The sequence below is a fragment of the Rhopalosiphum padi genome, chromosome 2, assembly GCF_020882245.1.
Source record: "Rhopalosiphum padi isolate XX-2018 chromosome 2, ASM2088224v1, whole genome shotgun sequence".
In the NCBI taxonomy this organism is placed as follows: Eukaryota; Metazoa; Arthropoda; class Insecta; order Hemiptera; family Aphididae; genus Rhopalosiphum; species Rhopalosiphum padi.
The window spans coordinates 47,494,198-47,520,452 of NC_083598.1; the positions used below are offsets into that span (position 1 = coordinate 47,494,198).

Here is a 26,255-nt window from a genome sequence, read left to right on the forward strand (position 1 = left end):
AAGAAGTAATCAATAGTTTGAAAATAAATTTCAGATTCCAATTTTTTTCTTAAAATTATTATTTTTATGGATTAAAGGTATTAGGTATTTTATTTTATGCACAATATTTATAATAAATAATAATAATTATAATATCTATTATAAATATTTGGTACACAATTAGTGGAACTTCTCAAGGTCTCCAATCCCCCCTTTCCCTTATTTTAGGCTTGCATTAGTAATACTCAGATTACATAATATAGTATATAATGAACGCGGATGCAGAATATTTCAATAATATTATGCATTATTTGAAGAGAATTCAATAATAATTTCGACACTTACAACCCTCGGTGTTTCCAGACCATCACTTACATTTATAAGCAATATATAACATATTATGTGATTTTAATTAAATTTATCTTTTTCTCGCGCATCAACAGAACCTGGAGACGAACCTTTGGCGGGACGTGACCCACCTGTGGTACGGTGGTTGGCCTGTGCAAGGTGTGCCGTCTGATCCGAACGCAATGTTGGCGTTCGTCATGGAGGCCAGATCGCACATGAAGACCAACAGCGGGCCCCATGTGGTGCACTGCAGCCCCGGCACCGGGCGCACAGGTACGGTTATCGCGTGCGACATGGCCATCAGAGATTTTGAACTGACGCGGACCGTCGACGTCCCGAAAACGGTGTACGCGGTCCGGCGATGCAGGGCCGGCGCGGTGCAGACCAGGGACCAGTACTCTCTCATATACAAGGTATACAAATAATGTCATCAAAAATAATACATTTTATGCGTATGACGCAGGTCTCCGATAGTCCTGACGTGTCTCTTAAACGGCGATACATAAAATATCGATACATCATTTTTAACAAAAATAAACGTATAGAATGTACAATATACAGGTGTCAGGTGTTATATCGCAGTATTATTGTCCTCGTACATTGCCATAGCTACATAAATTGGCTATCTCAGATTCTTAACAAATAAGACGTATGAAAACAATAAATACATTTTTTTTCACTCTGATATCGAAAAAAAACATCGTAAACCGCTTGTTTGTGTTTGCGTGTACAACGATATCAACGACCAGATTTCGGTTTTCGGACGTTCTGTCGGTCAGTGGTGCACAGTGACGCGCCCAAAAAATATTTTAAATTCCACGTACGATTTTTCTTGGATATAGGTACTCGTATGTCGTAAGACATTTCGGGTGATGGATAGATTTCAATTTCAGTATTATGCAAATGATTTTATTGTTTTAGTGAACACTTTTTTCCCGGTTTATGAATAAAGCATATTAGTGTTCTAAAACATTCGTGTAGTATCCTTAAGACGACCAAGAATCGTTTTTACTCAAGTATAATGTATATTCTTAATTTTTAAATGCAATTTTTCAATGTATACAAATAGCACATCCCATCACTGTCCCGCACAGAGGCGAACAAGCCCAGATGAGTTCCTTGAATAATACTTAATCTTTTTTTGCAAGTCATAATATTATTTTCTTTATTTACGTATTATATACTGCAGTAGAAACGTGTATGATATTATTTTTAACAAGTGTTTACTCCCTATTGATCCAATCACAGTTATATGGAACGTTAACACTCGACATTTAATACTTCTACAAAAATTATTATTTTATTGCACTATTGACAATTGTACGTCATATAATATAACAATAAATATTATCATATCCATAAATATAGATGCGCGATATTATGTAGTAGTGCGTAAATTTATAAAAAAATAATTGTATGAACAACATTGAAAGACGATTTCAATGAGTTCTCATAAATTAATTATTTCTCAATTGAAAAATATTAAAAATCCATACTCACAATATTTTTTTATGATTATTTAAATTTAGAATTTTGATTAAATTCATAAAAATCATGAAAATTATCTAATTATTTTGTATTTAGAAATTCATAAAAAATGTTGTTTTTATACTTAAAATTTGAAAATTGAATACAAGATTCCTCATAAGTAGTTCACGCTGAAAATATAGAATTCTTTTCTTTTTTTGTACACTACCTATAAGGCAGATGTTTTATTTTTTAAATGTTGATGAATCTAAATCAACATTTGAACGAGTAGCTTAAGGATTTTTATTCTTAGCAGTTAACATAATTAAATTTTATAATTTAGAAATAACTTGTTCAAATTTTGATTTCGGTACTTTTTAATTTTCAAAACAATTATCTGTTCAACAATTTTAATAATTATCTATAAAAGATTTGAAAATATGATCTTTAAGTGTATCTATTTAAAATTTCAAAAATTCTAAGAATAAAATTCATTAATAAAAAAATAAAATAAAAATGGGTATGTGCATTGTGCATGTATGCACTGTGTATGCTTGGTGAATAACTTTTTATAGTTGTTTGTTTAATTTATGATTTAATTGAATCTATTAATGATTTCAGGTGGTGAATCTGTATGCAAGTAAACTATCAGGAGGTGTATTGGATTCGTTTTAATGACATCGTACACATCTTTTATTTTTTATATATACACATTATATCGTTAGTTATTACATAAGTAATTGATAATTTTATTATATCTTTTATTACTATTTGTTAATATTATTATAGGATGGTGACTCTCTTTTGTACATTGTACTATATGAAACTCTTAGAAGTTCGCATGTAGGTTTCGAACAAAATTATTATAAGTCAGGACGATCAATAATCTCCGAGTTCAATCAGCGTTTCTGTGATAAGCAAATTATAATTCATGATCATTCGTGCTAAACGATTCATCATTGATATATTATTTAAGATCTTTTGAAAAATACTGTTAAATAATTAACAATTAAACTCTCTGTCTTTTTATTTTTATAGCTATTGCGTATATACCTAATACTAATTATGTAAATTGAAGATTTTGTTTTTATTACAACTCATCTTTAATGAAATTCTTAGGAAAATTTCTTGATGAATTCTTTAAATGGATTGTATATAAAAATCTTTAACTTCAATATTTTTTCCCTTTTTGTACAACCCGATGGTTTATTTCTTACATTGAAACCATACATCGTGATAGTAGATTATGTGGATTTATTGTTGTTATAACCGTCGAAAAAGTATCTAAAGATATAATATTTATAATAATATGTGTACTAAGTTTGTTTTCTATTCGTTTAAAACAATAATGAAAGTTCCTCTTTACGTATTTACTTTCGCATTGTCGGTATTAATACAGATAACTACTACCTATTGTATATATTTATAAATATATATTAATGAGTGAAATACGCGCTTAATTATTATATACATACGTAATATTATATATATATATTTTTTATTATACTTAAATATATTATTTATATATGTTTAAAAAAAAACTTGTTCTTACAGCGTACTTTGTTTTGTAAATAACGTAGTAACATAACATAATATTATGATGATTATGCGACGGTCTCATCGGGGACCAGCAGTCTCAAATGTTTTCTTTGATCCGAGAATAGTAAAAACACTATGTGCATTTGTGGGTCATTGGAGACTGACTAAAAGTATTTCCGGTTCAACAATCACCAATTATTGCGTATACCTTAGTTTTTATTTCCGTTATGTACTGTCAGGGCTGCTGTCGATACGTTTACCGTCAGTATATTTTTTAATAACGATTCATCCATGTGTAACTGACGTATAGCTATACTATGTGGTAGATATTAAATATTTCTCTAACTTTCTCTCTATAGTATCTCTATTTCTATCTATTTAAATGTATACCTTTATGTAGGTATACGTAATGTGTTAAAAATAAACATAAGACGTGTTCATTAGTCGCCCATCGCACGAAATGTTTACGATAATAATGATAACAGTCTGTAAATTTTTGTTTATTTTTTTGTTTTATCTACTAATTTACTGTGTTCAGAAACTACTACAGCAATTATTTCCACTGATTGTTCAAACATTGCGAATTTTACTTTTTTGAAATTAAAAAATAAATAAAATTGTTCACTGCAGTGCCCATATATTGTATTATATACGAGTATAATACTATCTATATCACGGATGGGCAACACTCAATGCTACTAGAGGTCCAATTGTTTTAAAGCGAAAATCTAACGGGCCAGAGAACATAGAAAACAAAAACAAAAAAGGTCAATAAAATTTACAATTGACATTTATAGTTCATTACTAGATAAGAATTCATATCCACGCTTTACAATAAAAATTATATCCATTTTATAAATATAATAAAATAAAATACTAAAAATTCTAACATTTCATATTTTTATAAAGTAATTTGAAATATAGCTCAACGGGCCACCAGTTGCTCATCCCTGCTCTATATTATATATTATAACTTACCTACTCGTGGTATACGTGTAGGGACATTATTATAATATAATAATATAATTTAGGTATGTTAAATTATTTTTATTATAATTGTGTATACGAATATAATATGTGATGAGATGTTTAGAAAAAAAAATGTTTTATTATAACCAATAAAATAACTAAAAAAAATAAAACAAAACGATAAAATATGAGTTTTGACATTATTTGTTTATAATTTTTGTTTTCTCCTGCTCAAGTGTAATGTCAAAACAATTAAACTATTTTGGAATAATAATAATGATGATGATAATAATAATAATAATAATAATAATAGCCGACAATGGCCGTTACAGAAATAAGAAGCGCACGCGCTGAAGGCTCTTTAATTATCATAGAAACGCGTTCTTTTACTGATGCCGAATCGCATGAAATTTGTGTTGTCCATTCCAGTGTCTGTATTCTTCCGGCGATTCATTAGTACAGTCAATAGCTCAGCAGCAGTTGGCTTCCACACTGGTTCAACTGCAATGACACACACACATGATTAAAATATTATACTACGAGTATTACGTACGTGCTATCTGACACTAAGGTTGTGATTTTGTAGAAAAATAATTTTTTTTTTTATTTTATTGCAATAACAATATTTATGTATTGTTATTGTTATTGTACTTTAATTTTTCATTGTTTGTTGCATATTTTAATATTTTTGATTTTCCTATACTAATTTTTTCTGTTTTATTGTATTTAACGTTAGTTTTGCAATTTCAGTAAATAATTTATCGAACACATTGGTAATTACTTTTTATTTTATACGCAGTATATTTCTATTTTTTTTTTAAGTATAATTTGTAAAAATATGAAATATATATTTATATCATATATTTTTAGATTACGAGCGGAACTACAATGAATGTATTTAGTTATTAACACTGACGAGTAGATTTTTTCTTGTTAGGTATTATTATTGTGTTCGATTTTACCTTTAAGAGCAGTTAAAGTAAAAGTACTTCAATTTTCAAATTTATGTATGGTTTTTGGTAGAAAATTGGATCTAGTTTATAGTTTTTTTAGGTTTATTCTTAGGCAGTATAGGCAGTCTATCTCCAATCAGAATTATTTTTCGTTTACAAAGATTTATCATCTAATCAAAATTAAACACCTCCATTATTGTGATCTATTCAATGACAAGATATATTCGACACATTCTATACAGTAAAACTAGTTCTTCGATTATTTTCAAATTAAATATGTATAGAAAAATAGAGTTTTTTTTAGTAAGATCATACTTTTAATATTTTTAAAATTTTGATTTAGGCTATTTAAAAAAAATACTAAATGTATACTTTAGTGCATTTATAGACATTTTTTACATTTATTCAATTAATATCCCTAATTGTAACAAAAAGTTCTAAAAAATACAAATCATTATCTGAAGTTGCATTCATCTTTTTTAAAATATCGCGCATTCACATCAATGTTTAAATAAACCAATTAGGTGTGTGATCAATATCAATGGTATATTATTATTATACTTACATAACTGTTATAAAATATAGTAAACAATGTCAACTTATTCCTTGAATGGAATGATTTTGTGTGGTATTTATCCGTTTATATACAACAATTTTTATTTTTACAGTAAAATTGTTTTTTTTCAATGTAAAATATTATGTTTGCACGATTTTCACGTGATAAAACCGTACACGCGTACTTTAATTTATTACGTTTTTGATAACCCCCACAAAACGTTAGTGGTAATTTAAATAGTATGAGTAATTCAATGTAATTTAATTGTATTATGTTCATAATAGTTTTTCTATTTTTTTTTTATATTATTACTAAAAAATACTTCTTATAAAATGCTTCAATAATTTTAAAAATTTTATCTCAAAGCAAAATTCGTAGCATTTTAATAAGTTGGTAGTAATTATTGTGGGTAAAAAAATGGTTTGTTTTGATAAATTTCTTTCTCACTATTATTTTTATGAATTAAGTTATTGGTATTTTGAATTTTTACCGATTTTTATCATAGTTCATTTGATGTACACTCTGTAATATGTATAATAATAACTAATAAGTGAAATAATAGTATGAAAATGTTATTCAACTGTATTTTATTATTTACAACAGTTCGGTATGGCCGCATAAACATTTGATTCCCACTACAATTATTTCTATATGCTTAATTTTAGTACCTTTCAGTTTTATGATTGGGACTTGAAATTATATTGTTATAATTACGTGTGTTTATATATTTTTATATAGGAATAAAATATAAATAATATTATAATAACATATATGGGTATATGACTGTTTTTCAGATTCAAACGGATTATGTCGAAATAAAACTAGCCATAAATCGCTCGATATCCAATTCGTATTGTATAATTTTTAATATAACAACAATCGCAATATTTACAATTGTTGATATTACTGTTATTTGATTTACACTTAATACTTATAGGCATTTTAATATTTACTATTACTTGAAATGATTTTATTTTCCGATTTTTAATTACCAAACATTATAATTTATGATGGTAACGATTTGATTATTCAAACGAAGACTTGAAAATATGCATAAAAACATTTTTTGGGTGGTTAATTTTGAATAATAAACAGAACGAATACAATACATAAATAAATGATTGGGTTTACAGTGTAATACTATTATTACTACGTTGTGATAATTATATATTATTATAAACAATATAATACGAACTGAATAACAACGGGTTTTTAAAAACAATATCATAATCCGGGTATCGACGAACACGCGAAATGAATAATAATATATTTTCATGATATTCCGAATATATTTTGATTGTTAGGTATGCACACTACGTGGGATTTTCTATTATTGTATAATAATGTTATAATGAAAAAAACCTATAATTTTTTATTGTTATTGATTGGTCAACGTTGTGTTATTTACTTCCGTCATACAAAATTGACATTTCTCATCACATGTATACATTATGTATTTAGGAAAAGGAAACAAAACTGTTTGTACCGAAATAACGCTGTTTGTTTGTTTGGCGTGCAGCGATGAATACTGGCGTACGTCATATCAACGGTAACGAATCTCGTGCAGGTCTCGAGAGACCTTCCACTTCCCAGGGAATAAAGTGAAAAGTAGTATCATTATATAGAATGAGGACTACGACACGAGTGAACGATTGAGAGTCTTTCGTTTTTCTTATGAATTCATTTTTGTGTGTGTGTATGTGTTTGTGTTTGAGTGTGTTTGTTACAATTTGTATAATACAATTAAATTGCAATAAGCACGAGTGATGAATTATATATTTATATAATATATAAATACCTAAAGTACCTAGTTCAGAAACTTTAGTAAAGAAACTAATAAACCATCCATTGATTGAACTGCATGGCGTTGAATTTGGCTCACCAACATAATACTAACCACTTCAAACCACCAAAAATAATTTTTAAGTAATTCGCAAGAATTTGCAATGTTTTATATTATATAGGCAGCGGCAGCTGTAAGGCATACTTCTTGTAACCCACCCAAGTTGTTCTACAAATAGTCAAAATCGATAACAAACAATAATAACAATTATATAAATAAAAGATATAGTGATGAAATTTTGTGGCGAAAATTTGAAGGTTTATGTTATTATTATTATTTATATAATCATATTTTCCATATTTGAATAGTTTATTATACCAGAAATATTGACGAAAATTGTTGCTTACTAATACAAAATTTATTGGTAGACACACTCCAGCATATTGCATATTATGTGTACGTATCTACTTATAGTATAGTAGGTGGTTAGTTCTTCAGAGTCAATCGTACTAAATAAAGCCATGGTACATTTATGTATTAACTATGATTTATCGTGAATTGGGCCTAATTCAACTACTTTTAGACACAACACGACACCTCAGATAACGTAAGTGTGAACCTAATTTTATAACGATTCAAAGGTTGGTGTTTCGTCATAGACTCATTAGTATACCAAATATATATCCATTTATGGTTTTCTCAGAATTCGTATCCTGAACTGTCCAATTCTCAATTACTCAATAGCTGTTTTTTTTCATTTTTTATGTGTGCGATAGTGTAATGTCACATTACTAATGTGTAACGAAAATTCAGTTGTGAAAATCGAACAAACCGATTCCGTTATAATACTTGGGTAGAATATGCGGTGCGTGGTATAGTTATTCCTATAGTGATGTAATGATTTCTAATTACCTCCGAACCGACGATATATGTACCGATCAATTCCTAATAAACGTCAAGCCAAAGGTACGATGCGCATATTATTCACCTGAAGCTATAGGTATTGGTATAAATCTATAATAATACAATAGTACAAGGTATTGTATTACAGAAAGCAACAGAAAACCACCGGACTTACTCCTTCCCTAGTACCAGTTCCGAACTTCCGCTTAGGCAACTTAGACATCTGCCTGGGGCTGATAAAAATAAAAGTCAAAAAAATGGATTAATCATTAACGTGAAGAAATATTTCGTATGTAGAATATTATTTATTATTATTATTTTTTTGAGGTTTAAATAGAAATAGACTTATAAGAATATTATTATGAGGTAGCAGGTAGTATCGAAAAGTACTTTTAAATTTATACTTTTTGTATAAGTTTTTCAATTGTACGCCGTTTTCTTGGAACGATCGTTGACCATTTAAACATAAGTTTAATAATTGTGAGTGATGTTTTCAAAAATTATTAATAAATTATGTATTGCGTTGGATGTTTGAAAAAATATATATTATTCAACACGTCCTAAGTCTGTATTATACCGATAGTGAAGTAATGTATTTACTTCGGACGCAATTAGTATAGAAAAGGGATCTCGGGACGCAATTCGTTCGCTGCGATTTTTTTCAATAAATTGGCCGTAGGTACAAGTACAAACATCAGTAGATCTTTGCATAGGCGTATTTTGAGAGGGCTTAAGAATTGAGGGGATTATTAAGGGATGTTCATGTATAAGTAGAAATTACTTATATCGTCAGAACCTATAAGACTTACGTATAATATTATTATATTATAAAACTAAATACGATTGTTACTTATATCATTACATCGGTTTACATCGTCGTTTACGTAGTTCCTGTTGGCAATCATGGCGTATGGTAGCACCACACCGGCCGTTTGACTGGCCCTCAACCTGGCCACCGGATGATAAGGTACGGAATATCTCTTGCTGTTTAGCTGAAACGTCAAATAATTTGGCGTATCGGCATAGATCCTCTCGTCCAAACGACTGTCCTCCCAGGGCGCTGCCACCGCCGACAAACCTTCGGTGCCGTCATCTGTAGCATACACAAACACCTTGTCGTCAGTGGTAATTTGTAAGGCATTCGTATAGTAAAAATTGTAATTTAAAATTGAAATAAGTCATTATAAATTTTACTTAAATAATGTTAAACGTTTATAATTTATTAATAAGAAGGTGGGCGAGTGATGATTAATTATAATCCGTGTTTTAGATCATTGATGTACATAACATAATGTATATATATCAAACTTTTAAGGAAATTATTTAAAATTCACTATACTATTATAGTTGCAGTGGAAAATTTTCAGTTACATAATTTCAATAGAGATGTTGGGAGTTGAATATTCTAGGGCGTTTACATGTTTCGAATATTGCAAAGAAATTTACATTTTATGTAATCTTGTCGTTTGTCGTTATCGTTATTTTATTATGTAAGTTAAGTGCACATCTTAATGTTAGTAAACCATTTCTATAAAATTGAGTATAATATACATTAAACAAGAATAATCCGAACAATTGTCAATCGTGTTACAGTTGACAAAAAGATAAAACTTATTTACAATTTTATCTCCATAATAAGCATAATATATAGTAAATAGTATATTATCATGTATTTGCATTTAACAATTGCTAAACGTCATTATAATATTTTATTAATATAAAAATCATTTTTTGGGATTGATTTTTTTTATAAAAGTTAATAAAATTGACACATTTGATATTTGTGTATGATTAATAGTCAATAGATTATCAAATTTTCTAGAACCAACCTAATAAGGAATGTACAAATATTTCAACGTGTTTTTTTAAAATTAAAATCAGATAAAAACATGTATATGACGTTTTATAAATAAGTCAAAAATTGTGTTAAATCGATAGGTACATAAATAAGGTTTTCTGTTAGAATTTTCTTATTTTTTAAATTTTAATATACCTACCTATTGACTGAGAGATAATGTATTGTTATCTATTAAAAAAAAAAAAATAAGAACTATCTACATTTAACAACTATAAAAAAGTACAATACAGTACTATATATTTTCTCAATTAAGTTATCTAATAGATATACCCTAGTACCTAACTCAATGAATTATTATAATAATTATCATATATACTATTTTCAGTTTTAGCGTGGTTTATATGGTTTATATTTATAGCTGTTGATTGTTGTATTCATTATTTAGTTGATACAATCTAACATTTAGGCAATACAAAATCAAAATCGTACCTATTTATTATAAAATTTGAAATGATAGGCAAATTAATAAAACTAAGCGGTGCTACATCTGCTCAATAAATAGACTGTAGGTAATACTGTATTTAGTATCTATAATATTGATTAAAATTTATAATTTAGTTGATATGAATAATGAATATTTAAGTACCTAAGAGCGAAAGTTCCATATGAAAAAAACTCGGAAATGGTTTTCTTTATAACCTTTTTTCTTTGCTTGCCGTTAATCTTTTCAGTATTTAATAGTTGCATCAAATGTCTCACGAGACGTAAGTGACTATGTTTTATATTGCAGTACAGAATAGTGACAATAATAATATAGATAAGAGAACTTAATAGTTAATAGACTCTTGCATGATGTGTTAGAGTTAGAGCCACCTTTATTGAACTGAGTTTATGTTTTGTAGTAATATTATATGAGATATGCTTCTTAATATTGATGGAATTATTATCATTATTTATGCTGAGCATAAAATTACGCCCCATTTTGATAAATTTATACACGTCACTTGTTTAGACTTTCAGATTATTGCTGCACGTGTAGGTATACCTATATATATTCTATATACTACTTACCTACATTATTATATGATGTACTTATATAAATTACGTTTTTTAACTTTGACAACATAATATCTTCACTATTATTAATATAGAAAATTGTAATAAATACACTTTGTAGTTTTTCAGATTTTCATATAATTTAAAACTGACTTAAACATCTACAAATTTAATGGAAAATATATAGTTTTATAATTTAAAATATATATTTATGTACACCTATATTATAAAATATAGACAATTGATATATATTTTAATACATATAAACAATATTAATAAACTGGATAGCATAATACTTGGAATCTTGCTCAGGCGGAATAATTAAGAATCTATTTACGAATATTATGATAGTAATATACGTAGGTATTATTGTAGCAGTTTTAGATTTTCCAACAATGAGTAATTGAATAATTGACGTTTAATGTGCTTTGAACTTTTGAATTGTATTTTATTGAATTATCTTTACTGTTATAATGATTTCAAGATAGGTTAAAATAGGAAATTTATAAATAGGTAACATAAATTAATTAAAACAGATTAAAACATGGCGTGATCAAAACGTATCTATACGATGATAATAAAGCAGTATAGTGTAATATATGAATTGGGGATATTGCTTGAAGCCCTTATTATTAAGACGTTCCTTATCGTATTTACGAAAATAAAACAATATTAATTAAATTGGTAAAAATATTATTCCTTTTTAACTGTTGATTAAAAAATCAACTATTGACTACCTTGTTTATAAAATAAATATTATATATTATATTATTTATAATAAAATATAAATGTGTTTTGTATTCATTTATTTAATTAAATTTAATTAATTGAATTCATCAATAGAACATATTGTGTTAATAACTGAGATATAATAATACTTTGAAATATATTATATAATCAATAAGAATAAAAATAAATAAAAGTAATCATGGACAATAATAAATTATAATAGGTACTCTATTATAGGTATCAGTTTTTATCGACTATTTTTTTCATTAGTCAAATTTAAATATTTTGAATATAAATAATATTATATCAACCCAATCTTTCAGTGTCTATATTAACTATAATAATATACTACAAACTATTAAATCATCATTTAGAGGTAATTATTGTTTATTTTACCAGCGATACTATAAAATAATATAGGCGTAAAATAATACAAATAATAATTGTATTAAATTGCTTTAACCGTTAAAAAATATAGTGGGATTTCAGTAGGTGCGGAGGAAAAATTATAAATTATTATGCATATTATAGCATAAGTGTCGTACAGTACTATTCTGTATACCTACTCGTGATTCATGTGTAGGATGTAAGTAGTTATAATCTTTTGTTTGATTTTAGTTATATAATTTATAATAAAGGGTGACAATAAGCGCCAAAGAATTTCGGTATTTCAAAATGACAGAGTGGAAATTTCAAGTCCAAGTCCGATTGCTGTGCATAGTGGCGTATGCAGATGTACTTAATTGTGCGTTAGTAATCGGATGTGGGTATCTGATTATAAAGCCGAACAAAGGACTGCGCGTTTTAAAATATTTCGATTATATTATTATAAATAATATAAGCAGCAATTACTGTGATGCGAATTTCGGTCGAGTTAACATGATTCGGTGTAACGAAAAAATGGTAGACTAACCGGCTTTTGTAGATACGTTAATTGCGAATTTTCCTAAAAATTAAATATCATAGCTACCGCGCGCAGTAGTGAATAGGTAAATATTATATAATATATGTATATAAATATATTTTGCACGTTTTGATTTGGTTTTAATAGCGAAATTACGAAATTGACCATACTCACCTACATTTAAACGTGGTGATAAAAACCAGGATTTTTACTTTTTACTCGCAAACGTAATTAAAAAATGTTTAAATTGTGCGTAATAACTGAATTATTTTGCTTTTAAATGAGAATAAAATTAGTTATTTTAATATTATTTTCCAGCAAGTCTCGGTTAATGGCTTTATTATATATATAAGGTATATAATATATATTTCTTTGTTTTTCAATAGGATGGCAAATAATATTGGGTATAGTAATAGATAAAAATATCGCTACATATCTAATAAATCAATTTGATTAGTCAACTATATTTTAGTAGATCATTAATAAATTAATCAAATTTTTATATAACTCCATATTAATATGTTAGATGCAAAACAAAAATGATCTGAAAAATTTTAATTTGCTCATATAAACTTTCAATAATATATAGTACTTTAGTTATCTAAATAGTACTATGTCTTTTGAGTAGGTAATAGTTTATTACCGTAAATAGGGGGGGACTTGAGTGGGCTTAGGCTTAGCCCACCCTTCAGCCTCTCAAGCCCCCCTAAAATGAAATAGGAATTGAATACAAGCAAGTTATTGAAATTGTATTTCTTTATTGAAAATTTTGGTATTCATAATTTTAATATATTTTCTTGTTTAACCCATTCTCTCTGTTAAAAATTTTAACTATGGGCTTGAGCCCACTCAATTTAATGGCTCTAGTTACGTCTATTACTAATAGATAAACTTAATATTCCAAAAATTAGAATTTTAATAATATTGCATTATTAAATGATAAAGAGTGGAACATATAGGAACTTGATAAATCATCCTGTTTATTATAATGTAATATTGTCGTTTACAAAAAAAAATATAAAAACTTACAAATGTAATTCGAACCAACTATCTTAAATAACAATTTAACAGATTTAAATATTTATAATACGTACCTACTTACAATTAAATTATAACATGGCATTTAAAATAATTGAAATTTATTATACATTATGAAATGCCTATGTTGTGAACATTAATAAACATTAGTGTGCGTCGTGCGAGAGCTAAATCTCATACTCATAAAATTCTAAAATATTTCATATACTTCTTAAAATATCGTCTTAAACCTACCATATAACTAATAGAAATTGTTAAAAGTTTTTTTAAAGTATGGCCTTGGGTACTTTATAGTAGGTCAAATTAAAATGCTGTCATAGGATTTATATTTAACATTTTTTTTTGTCAGTTTATACGTATTGGAAAATATTTAACCTTGAGGATTTAAAAAAAAATGTCTAATAATTTTGACTTCTATTAGAAAAATAAAAAATACTTTTCTAATTAACCAAGAAAATAATCTATTACGTTTATCCATATATATATTATATATATTAAAATGGTAATAGGACTTAGGAAAATACATAAACTATAACTTACACGTGTTGGTATAAAACAACAAACAATACAGTTCCAACTACTTTGTATAATATATTATATTATGTATTATAAATATACTTTTTTGTATAAGCACATTAGGTAATCTAAGAAATTAATAAGGCATTCAATTATATATTTTTGAAAGCCACAATTGATCGTTTTAAAATTTGGAATAAAGAATTGTATACATATAAACCTCAATCCGAAGTTATTGATATAAATATTTCCGTATAAGAATAAGTATAATGTTTATCTCAGTGTTGAATAAAATGTTTTTAAGCTTAGATTATGATAGTGAAATTTTAAAAACGAAGAGATCAGTTAGATGTAATATATTAAAGATATATGTGTCCCGTATGATAAAAAAAAAACAAACAAAATTAAGAGAATACGTGAATAACTAGAAAAACAATATTATTTTATAAATATTATGTATTTGATTTTGAAATTCGTATATTTTATCGTAAAGTGGCATTCACAGTGTAATATGAATAATATACAGTTAATGCCACTTTATAATATAATGTAATATTGTTCATGAAAAAATCAATTTTAACAAAGGGATATTTTAAGCTTTAAATGTACTTTTTTTTCGAAAAGTTCATTCCTGTTTACATAAAATAAATAATTAAATTTTTTGATTAAAACATAAAACGATTTATGTATTATTACCTATATAATATATTTAAATGCCAACTTTTGATATATTGACGTGGACATCTTCAAGAGAAGCTTTTGGTCACAAGTGAAAAATTATATTATAATATAAATGTACTTATTGAATTGACCCTGTTACACTTGTTAAATCATAGTGAATTTCATTTAAAAACTTTTATTTAATTTAGTATTATTAGTATTTATAATAATATATAATATGTTAAGCAGATATTGTTAAACTAAATTGATTAATCAAATTATAAATGAAACAATGTATTGTTTGTTGTAAGTTAATAGATTCTGAACGGAGCGATTTTCTTGATTGTTATTGTATTGATTTTACAATTATGTGTTTTTTTTTTGTTTGGAGACACTTTTTACTCTTTGATTTTCAATTTGAGGGTGGTCTGTGGTATACGATTGGATCTAATTGACATTTAAAACTAGGAATTTCCAACTCGCAATGTTTATTTTATTATTTTATACACATGGTATAATTTTCTAAATAGTTTAACTTTTTTAAAGCTATTTATAGACATTCTAAATAAGTTGTTTTTAGTTTTCTTCTATAAGTTTCGTTACAAATATTTGTATCACGTTTAATGTTAATTAGTAAAAAGTTTAAAAATTGAATACAAGGTATCTCATAAAATGTTTTTATAACCAATTGAAAAATATTAAAGAAATAGGTAATAAGTACGACTATTTTGACAAAAATACAAAATCACTAAAGTTTGCTAATAGTTTTGTAGTCAAAAATGTATAAAATGTTTAATTTTTGTAACTAAAGATTTTAAGTTTGATACAAGTTTTCTCATAATTAGTAGGTACATAGTACATAATATAACTAGAAAATTCAAAACAATATATAATACAAGCATAATTTTTTTTATACATTTTAAGTTAAAGTTCTGATGAAATAGATATTCAAACAAAGAATGATTTTTGTTATTTTGCTGTATTTTAAAAATAGTAGGTATTTAGAATATTTAACATACCTATATTATTATATTTTAAACATACAATTGCATTTTCAAATGCAGTATTTTCGGTACAAATTAATTCAATTTACTATATCCACCATAATCAAGATGTCAATTATTATTTGATAGTGTTATTTATGCATTTAATATTAATTATTGTTGTAAGTACCTTCACCTCTTTGACAAAAAACTCTTTATCATTATTTAAATCTTCAAACATTCGGATTTAATAAACGGGTTAAGTCGTGGTATTGAAAAAAAGTCCTATAAATTGTGATAATACCTTTTGGGATTCTGTGTAAGGCACGTTTGATGTTAACAATACAGTTATTGGTACACCTTTTACATAAATTATTAATTAATTAAGTTTAATTTTTTTTTTATACAAGATACAATTATACAGGGGTTTTAATTGAGTATGACGATGTTCACTAAAATTCAGTTTACATTGATATTATAATTTATTTTGCCTTCGTAGAAAATGTCAAATACAGTAAATTGATTTAGTAAGCGTTTGAGTATTAAGAGGATGCTACAAACGCATGTGTTTTTCTCCATCTTACAAACGTACAATATAGCAAATTTGCTTTCAGTAGAACTGATATTGTTGTTTTATTTTTATTTTTAGTGCAATTTGACTTCAACTCAAATATAAGAACATTATGAATTAAGATTTATATATTTTAAGATTAAAAATAACCACATAATATGAGTTTTACTGAAAGAAAATTAGCAATATTGTATGTTTGTAAGATATAGACATATGCGGGTGCAGCATCATCTTAATATTGTGACTCCAAAAATAGTTTTGATATATTCATGAGACACGACTAATATAGTTGTGGACAACTTTCATCAACTAAGTCTTCAACTTATTATAATAACTAAATTAATATTATAATTAAAATACCTTTACACTCGTAATGTTACTTTTTTATACTGCTAAAACTTTAATTGAACATGATATACAGAATTATAACCAATAGTATATACTATAATGAATTTTAAATATAACTTCTGCAGAGTTCAAGCTTAACAAATAATTAGATTTGTTAATCGTTATACATTTACTATTTTTATCTATATAAAATAGGTATATTTTATAATATTATAGTTATTAACTAAAAGCTACTATTAACAAAACAATTTTTGAGAATTCAGTAAAAATTTCCAAAATCTTATGGGTACTTTGATATTAATGAGTTTGTGTCTAAGTGAAATTTAAAAAAAACTAAAATAATTTGTCCACAAAACGTTAATTATTTTGTAGTTGTAGTTAATTTGAGAGGTGGTCTTAGGATTATATCTAAATAAAATTGACAACAGTTTCTCCAAGGGCGAGGGATTCAATGGAACATAATTTAAATAGTTAATTTTCAAAATAATTGTTAACACGAAAAAAAAATACTAAAAGGCAGAAATATTTAGATACGTAATATCAATTTTGTAATTTTGTTGTAGTTCAAAAATTATTATAATAATAATTAAATAGTAAAATGTTTATTATAAATGTCAAAATTGTTTGACTCATTTTTACATTTTTACAGACATTTGAAATGTTTATTTTTTTATTAAATTTATGTCAGTTGTTTTTTTAAGCAAAAAAATTTGACAATTTTATGAGTACAAGATTCCTCACAAAAAGTTTTTATCGAAATTAAAAATCAAAAAATACATTTAATTCATAATTTTTTTTTTCATAGATATTTTAAGCCAAACATTTGTTTGTTGACAAAATTGTTATTTTAACAAAAGATAATGATATTTCTACTAACAATTTTAGTTATTTTGTTGTAATTCAATAAATATTAGTCGCAGAGACTTGAAACTAGTTTAAACGTTTTGCCATTATAACCAATTGGTATTTTCTGTACATATTAAAACTTTTAAAATATTTTAAAAGACTTATTTTATGTTATTTGTGTTACGATGAGTTACGAACTTTTTATACCGTTTGGTGTTGACTTATAAGTTAATAACAAAAATATTAATTTACAATATGGTAATAATTATTTTATAATATTCGTAAATTTGTAGCAAAAATAAGTTCAATTTGTTATATAGGTTTTAGTATTACTAACATAGAAAAATAAATACCTAACCAATAGTAATATAAATAAATTATAAAATATTTACAAATAGAATTTGATACACCCACACAATTCTACTAATAATCATAATATTATGTATTATGCAATAATTTTATATTGAATTAAAATTTAAGGTATGTATTAAAGTGACCTACTCAATACTGTGATACACTCGAAACCTATTAAAAAGTAGAAATATTTTTAAATTTAGAACATTATGAATAAATAAGTATTGTCATTTATATATTGTGAATTTCTAGTAAATGCCCAAAAATTATGCGACGTTAGACATCAATTAATAGATGTTCGAGTAACGACCGCTTGGATTTTTTCGCAACATAATAATAATTGTGATGTCTTGTGTAGTTGTGTCTATTATTACAATATATGGTATTTTTTCCTATTACAAGTATAATTGTTTGTTTATGAATTTAACTGAGATTAATTTTATACTCGTTTTGTTTGACTTATCGGTCAAATAAAATAAAAACAAACAATATATCTATTTCTAGATGTAAATCATATTTTCATCTTAATTTAAACAATTAATATGAAATATGTTATATGCCATAAACGAAATGTTTGATTATAATTTAGAAACATTAAAAATTTAAAAATTTGCTAACAAATAACGATGTTATACGATTATTAGGTAGGTATATCAATAGAGTTTGGTATTTGTGATACTATTATAATTTATGAATTATATGACTATAATATTTATAACAACGTGTAATTTGCTATTGATGTCGGACGCATTCATTTTATTATTATAATAATTAGTCAACAGTTTCAGGTAACTAATTGATTGCCATATTGATATAACATGAACATTTATTTGTATACTAATATATAATCGTAGTACATATTATATTAATATATTATGCATAATACCACTAAATATAACTACTAATTAAGAATTAATTAATATAGTTTCATGCACATATTTCTAATTAATTAAAAATATTTCACGTTAAATAATTTGAAAGCGTGTGTTTATGATAGTTATAATATATACTAAAATAATCATGTTCAAATAAACATAAATATAGGTACTCAATAATATTAAAACTATAATACCTAATGATTTTTGTTAAAAAATTAGTTATATCATTAAACATTGCAAGTGTTTCTATTACTTCATATTCGATAAAAAAAAATAATAAAGCAATAAATAATCCAATCCGACAAAGCTATATTGCCTATATTGCGCTAACTTTGAGAGCAAAGTTAATCACCAAAGAAACATACAAGTAATGTACGAGTATATATCTATTTAGATTATAGTATATTATATGCTTACATCAGTTATATCTAAATTGTTTAGAATAGCTTTTGAATCTTTTTTTAAAATCTATGTAAATATTATATTTCAATGTTCAATATTATTAAAAACACTTATGTAGTTGAATAAGCAAACAAATTATTACTCTCAAATTGCAATAGGTACAGAATATTATATAAAACTCGACTGTTAAATTACTCGTGATCGATCGATTTTTGTTAAGTGAAAATATAAACAAAATAAAAGTATTGAAAAAAAATTACTTATTTTTGGTTTGTCGGAATAACGATATACCTATTTTAAAAGTAAATTAAGCGTTCATTAATACGTTGCGTGTAATATTATAGTGTGTATTAATTACAAATGTTTTAAAAAGCAGTTTTAATGATGTCGCAACGTGCAGTTCTCGTATCTCAACAGAACGACAGTAACGTTTATAGGTTTAACGAAAACACGGTATATACCCTATGAGGTTCATATACCTATATTATGTTATTATGGCGGGTACGATTTTTACTGCGATGTGGAAAATCCATCATCGCGTGCGAGATTATTAAAAAAAAAAAAAAAAATAAATAATAATAATATTTATACGGAATTCTTACCGGTGATGCCGGCGGCGGACGCGGCGACAAAGCCGAAAACCAGGCTGGCGACCAACGTCAAGTGTACCATGTTGTCGCGCGGCGTTAGTCGGTGATGATGCGGTCGGCGCGAAATGACGACGGCGCGTAACGACGACGAATACAACAATAATCTATAATAACAGTTATTAACTTTTAATAATAATATTAATAATAACAACAACAACAACAATAATATGGCAATATTAACGCTCATAATAAAAACAAGTCGCAAATAGGTGTACCTCCTAATAATATAATACGGCAATACGATATTGTACAAGTGTCGACGGATATCGCGGGCAGAGCGTTATTTATATTATGACGATATCGTCGTCGCCGTGTGTGCGAATGCCGTCGCGCGCCTCTACAGGTGGTGGGTATAACAACTGCAGAAACGATGTTATTCGGTGATGGTCTCACGACGTCAGCCGCTCGCCGCAATATTATTACGAGTGTTGCGCCTCGTCGGCGGACTCGCTGTGATATACTTTCCGTCTGCGGGAGTTTTTCCTCGAGCGCGGGTGTTCGCGGTCGGCCTATCCGGTGCGGTGTGTGTGTGTGTGTGTGTGTGTGCCGGTGGCGGCGGCGGCGGCGGTCCGGAAAAACGCGTGCGTGCCCGCGGCGCAGGTGTGAGAGAGAGCGCGGCGTCGCGTGTGTACGCGCTGCGTATCGGCCGTGTACGGCGCGCGAGACGCTGCTGACCAGACGACCGGGTGAGGAGAGGGTAGGGCGGAAAAGTGCGCGAGACTCGACGTCGGGAGGGGGGCGGTACGGCCGCGAAATATAATCAAAACAGCGGTTGTGTTATTATACGTATACGCGGGTGTTGTGATGACACGGCGGTGGTGACGAAAAGACGACGGCGGCGATAATCTCGCGCGACCGAAACGAGCGAACGGCGCTTTTTGAACAGCCGATATCGCCGCAGTTTTGTATAACGTACAGAGGCGGGTTAGTGCCCCGCCGTCGCGAAAGGTCGGGGTGTCGCGCGTAGGCGGACGCGGCCGATGAAATTATGACGTGTTTGACGCTTCGCGTCTATCGTCGCGGCGGCGTCCCGTCGTTACGGCGAAACGACGGTAACAATTATTATTATTGTTATTGTTTGGGGCCGTTACCGGTTCGGGACGGCCGCGGCAGACCGTGTATATTGTTATTATTAGTGCAGTGCCTATAAAATAAACCGATGCGCCAATATCATAATAGATAAATACATAATAATATATATTTTGTCCGTCGGCGTGGTACCTGTTGTGTGTGTGCGTGCGGGGTAGCTGGCTGCGGGATAATTGAGTTACCTGTTGTGCTGTTGTTGTGTGATATATATATATACATGCGGAGGTGTTCTCCTGGACCGCGGTGGCTGCGGGATACTGCGGGCGGCCACCGATCACGGTCGTTACACCGCACAACGACGTTATAATATAACAAATAATAATAATAATAATAATAATAATAGTAATGACGCCGACGGTATTGTACAAAATAATATGCCTATTACGATGCGCGGCCCGAGAGTATGACTTCGGCCGACCGTCCACGTTATCTCGCATTATAATATAATTTAATTTTTCCTACGGGGGGAGAGAGATCGTGCATAATCATCCGAATTAAACTCGTCGAAATCGGTTTTCATACTATACGATATTATAAATTATAATAACGATCGACCGGTTATACAGAATTAAATAATATAGTCTTAACGCGCCACCGTGAAAACACAAAACGTAAATAAAAATGTCTCGTCCTTTTAAAATGTCTCGCTGTTATATTATTATTCGCATAAATAGCGATGCGGCGTAAACTATTCGTTATGTAGTTATACATTATGTTATTATTACAGAAATAGTGGTTGTTCTGTCGGCGTTGCATTACACACTTAGTAAATTCAAAACATTTGGTAAGCTGATATGGTTAGAGAAACCTTTCGTTAAGCCGAGAGAAACTCATCTTGTAGAGAAATCGTGTACAGGGACTAAATTCCATGTACCTAGTTGACACTTTCTTTTCTTCGATTATTGTGATGTCTAAGGAAAAACAAAAACAAAAAATAACCGATTTATCAATTAATATAATACAATAATTTATGACGAGATAACGGATAAGCTTTCGACAAATTCGCAATCGTGACATATCGGAAAATCAATTTTTTTCAATACATATAAGAGTTATGACTAACTAAACAATAATCATCAAGTAACTTTGTTATTATTTTTAAACTATAAATTACAAGTAATATTAAATTGTATTGGATATAGTTACGACCTATGAAATCATATGGTATAATATTGTTGTTTAGAATTATTACGATTGGATACGAAATCAAAATAATAGTTAAAAAAAAAATCAAGAAAATCGTAATTTTTATAAAACTAGTTTAAATCGATTTTGTTTAACTGTAATTTTAAATTCAATAAACATAGAAACATTATTAAAATTTTTAGGCATGAAATAAACTTTGTAAATATTTTAATTTTTTTTAGTATTTCTCCGATTTCTGTATGGCAAAATTTTTGTTTCTAATTAAAAATACTTTAACATTGAATTTTGTCTTAGCATTGGATTAAGTTTCTCATAAGTGGTTCTTACTAAAGGATTAAAAGTTGAGTATATAAGCCAATATTAGTTTTAGAAGTTTAAAATGTTTTCTAAATTCTTGAAATTCTTGAAAATCGTGAATTATTTATTATAGTTAAATATGTATACAATTTTCAATTTCGATAGCTTAAAAATGTAATAATTCCTCATAAGTTTTTTTTACTGAAAGTACAAATAAAAATTTAAGCACAAACATTTTTTTATGAATGTTATGAAGTTAAAATATAGTTAAAATATTGATGAAATAAGTATCTGATTTCGAGTTAAACGCGTATGATTAAATTATTGAGCTTCTTATTTAGTCCTGGAATTATCAAAGAAATTGCTTCCCATGCGTATAACTGACGGCAGGTCTGACGCATACGACCATTAGTCAATATAGAGACAAGCGAATATGGACAACATTAATATTTTTTTCTGGTGCTGATAAAGTGAATGAAATTTAGCTGTCATTCAAAAAATTTCTAGTTCAAAGTTTAACCCAGTTGAATTTAGAACTTTATAGGTAGACGAATAACAAAACTCAATTGTAAAATAATAACAATTTCTTTAGAAACGACCATTGTTATTTTGTTGTAATTAAAAAAAAGCCAACTATAAAAATTGAATTTCTATTATTATTTCTATTATCAATTTCTATAAACATTAAAATTTTCAAAATATTAAGATTAATTTTATGATATGTATATTAAATATACATATAAGCATTTGAATTTTTCGAATTATTTTAATATTTTTTCTATATACATATTATGTTGATGAAAATGTTTATATTCGAGTAAAATGCTTGAAATTCTTGTACAAGATTTCGCATAAGTAAAACTTACAGAAATTTAAAAATATCAAAAATATATTGGTCCAATATTATATGTAATAACTTAAAAGCTTTTATGTTAAATTGTTGATTAAATTCTTCATATTCATGAAAATTGTCAAATTATTTTGTAATTAAAATACTAACACTAAAACTTGACGAAGTTTCTCAAGAATTTATCTTGCAGAAACAGAAGTGTAATAATCATGGGCGAGGTATTCTTGACACAGTTGTCACCAGCTATTAATGCAGATTAATAATACGTATAATAATATAATGGATATGTAACTATTTGGACCAATAGTATATAATGTATTTTAATAATTATCTTTGTTGTAATGATATTAATTGATAAACGTTGAATTAATCATCACGTTTAACTTAATATTACCTACCTCAACCTAATTATTATTAATGTTTACATCTACAAATACAATAATAATGTTATAATATTACACGTTGCGTGTTAATTATTACTTCAAATATAATTTAAAAACGATATTATTTTTACATGAAGTGAACATTGGAAAATAATATATTTAATCTTTCAATAAATTCCCCAGTTTTCTTCTTTTTGGAACATTTTTTTGTTTAAGAGTTGGTCAGCTTTTGTCTCATTTATCACACCATTTATTTTGTTCTAAGTACGTTGAATCGTAGAACAAATATTTCGTTGTCTTAGTATCGCTTGCACGTGAGTTAATAATAAATATTAAACCGTCATAGAACAATTTTTGCAGCATCGGAAGTGCACAATTTAAACAAAATTATAATATTTACGTCAGTATCCATATGCAATAGTTAAATATCGCATTGACATCGATGTAATATTAATAGAAAAAATTTAGTTTGTATTTCTGAATTTCGAATGACTTGGCGTGTTGTATAATAATTATAAGTTATAACTTTTATGCTTGCAGATATAGCGTCGCTGTATAACATTATCATAACCTTTGATCCGAAATGTAATTCTAATAATTTTATGACAAGTTTGATTTTTATTACCCGAGTTTTAGTCTCGTGATTTTTGCAATCAAGATATTTCTTTTTCCATTTTTAAAATGGGCACAAAACTGTTTCATAAGTTTCAAAAACAGCTACGTGTTCAAATAGTTTCCGATTCAATTTCAACATGATTATATTATCACTAAACAAAAATAATAGTGGATACTACTAGAAGTTTTTTTCTCATTCGGTGGGTGACGTAGTATGTTTAAATAAAATACTTATTTTTTTCTTAGACTGTTTTATTGATTTTACAGTATGATATAATAACATTGCATAATACATATATACATACACGATACAAATAATTTTAATTTTTCTTATACATGTTTAAACATTTGTAGATTGTAGACTAGATTTGTAGAGTGTAGATGGTGTACTATATATATTTTATAATAATATAGTTATTATGTTAGTGAGTCCGTCTTATTGTCGTTGATGGTTACCTAATGTTGATACTTTAATTTTATGCAATTAACGTTACATTTAAAATGCCCACCTGATTAAGGCGTCAAAGTTGTGAATCTGATTATGTAACATTATTAGTTAAACCTATATTATAACTGACAATTGACAATAATTGTGGTATTAATATTTACCAAGACATGGTTTTGGTTCGATAAAATACTGTATTTACATTATTGTTGATGTAAACGTTAGAATTTTTAACCAAAAATAATGATAAATAACATTATAATTTTGGGAAAAATAAAATTTGATATATATATATATGCATCCGGTTAACTGGATTTATAATTTATAATTTATATCCTTTAGAATGTCTTAAGCTTTCTTTGATTCTATTCTAAAACAGCATTTTCAAAATAAAATTATATTTTCTATAAGATTTTATCGTCTTGTGTTTAGAATTTCTTATTTTTTTGAATGACACCACACATTTTAATTTAATATTCTAAAGTAGAATCAAGTTTAACAAATCAAATTTTTAACGATTGTATACGTGTCAAAGTTTTTTATGAGTGGAATAGTGGCATAGGACTCATAGGAGTACACCGTAAAAGTTGGTTCACTACTCTGCTCATCTTAACTTTAAATGTTTATAACTAATTTACTATTCGTATGATATTATACATTTTTTATGAATCAACTCGGAAATACAGTACTTATATAATATTTTGTAGCAAGGGTGAAAAGTGAGCTAGTTCAGTTACGGATGACATCCAAAGGCAAAGGCTGAAATTTCCAAGACTGAAATATTGCCATTTCGCATAAGCCACAAATACTATTTTTTGTCTCGCTTTCGCTGCCTTCGTTGCACCATCTACCGATATAATGGTAATAAGTAGCAATTTTGGCATTACATTTTTGTGGAAGCAACAGATTGGTATCCTTCTAAACAAGTAGATGTGAAAAACCCCAAACACCCATGTTTAAAAAAACATATTTTTTCGTGGAAAATCTGGCAGGGGCTAAGTAGACAATAACAAATAAACGTAAATAAGTTATGTGCTGTCTCTCATACAGAGTTACGCATGCGCTTTTCGTATTATTTTATGTGAATCTGTGTTGTGTGTTATTTGTATACCCATCAACATACCGCGAAGCAGTGGTGGTGATGGCGGTTACCTCTGGGTTCTGAGGTCCTACGGGATCATTAAATTTAGAAAATACAGC

At 27.5% G+C, this 26,255-nt stretch overlaps 2 protein-coding genes across 2 annotated transcripts in view; one reads left to right on the forward strand and one right to left on the reverse strand.

The window, feature by feature from the left end:
• LOC132923458 (uncharacterized) overlaps positions 1-3,243 on the forward strand; it is a 35,536-nt gene extending 32,293 nt beyond the window's left edge. Inside the window, exons 11-12 of the mRNA XM_060987456.1 lie at positions 423-740; positions 2,416-3,243. Of these exons, the coding sequence (XP_060843439.1) occupies positions 423-740; positions 2,416-2,469 (372 nt within the window). The 3' untranslated portion in view covers positions 2,470-3,243. The remainder of the gene's footprint in view (positions 1-422; positions 741-2,415) is intronic.
• A 1,176-nt stretch (positions 3,244-4,419) lies between these two features.
• LOC132923459 (uncharacterized) lies at positions 4,420-20,749 on the reverse strand. The gene is made up of 4 exons (XM_060987457.1): positions 20,446-20,749; positions 20,183-20,334; positions 9,360-9,590; positions 4,420-4,803 (listed from the first exon to the last, which is right to left on the reverse strand). The coding sequence occupies exons 2-4, from the start codon at positions 20,250-20,252 to the stop codon at positions 4,664-4,666; spliced, it is 441 nt and encodes a 146-aa protein (XP_060843440.1). The 5' UTR covers positions 20,253-20,334; positions 20,446-20,749; the 3' UTR covers positions 4,420-4,663.
• Positions 20,750-26,255: the final 5,506 nt, after the last annotated feature.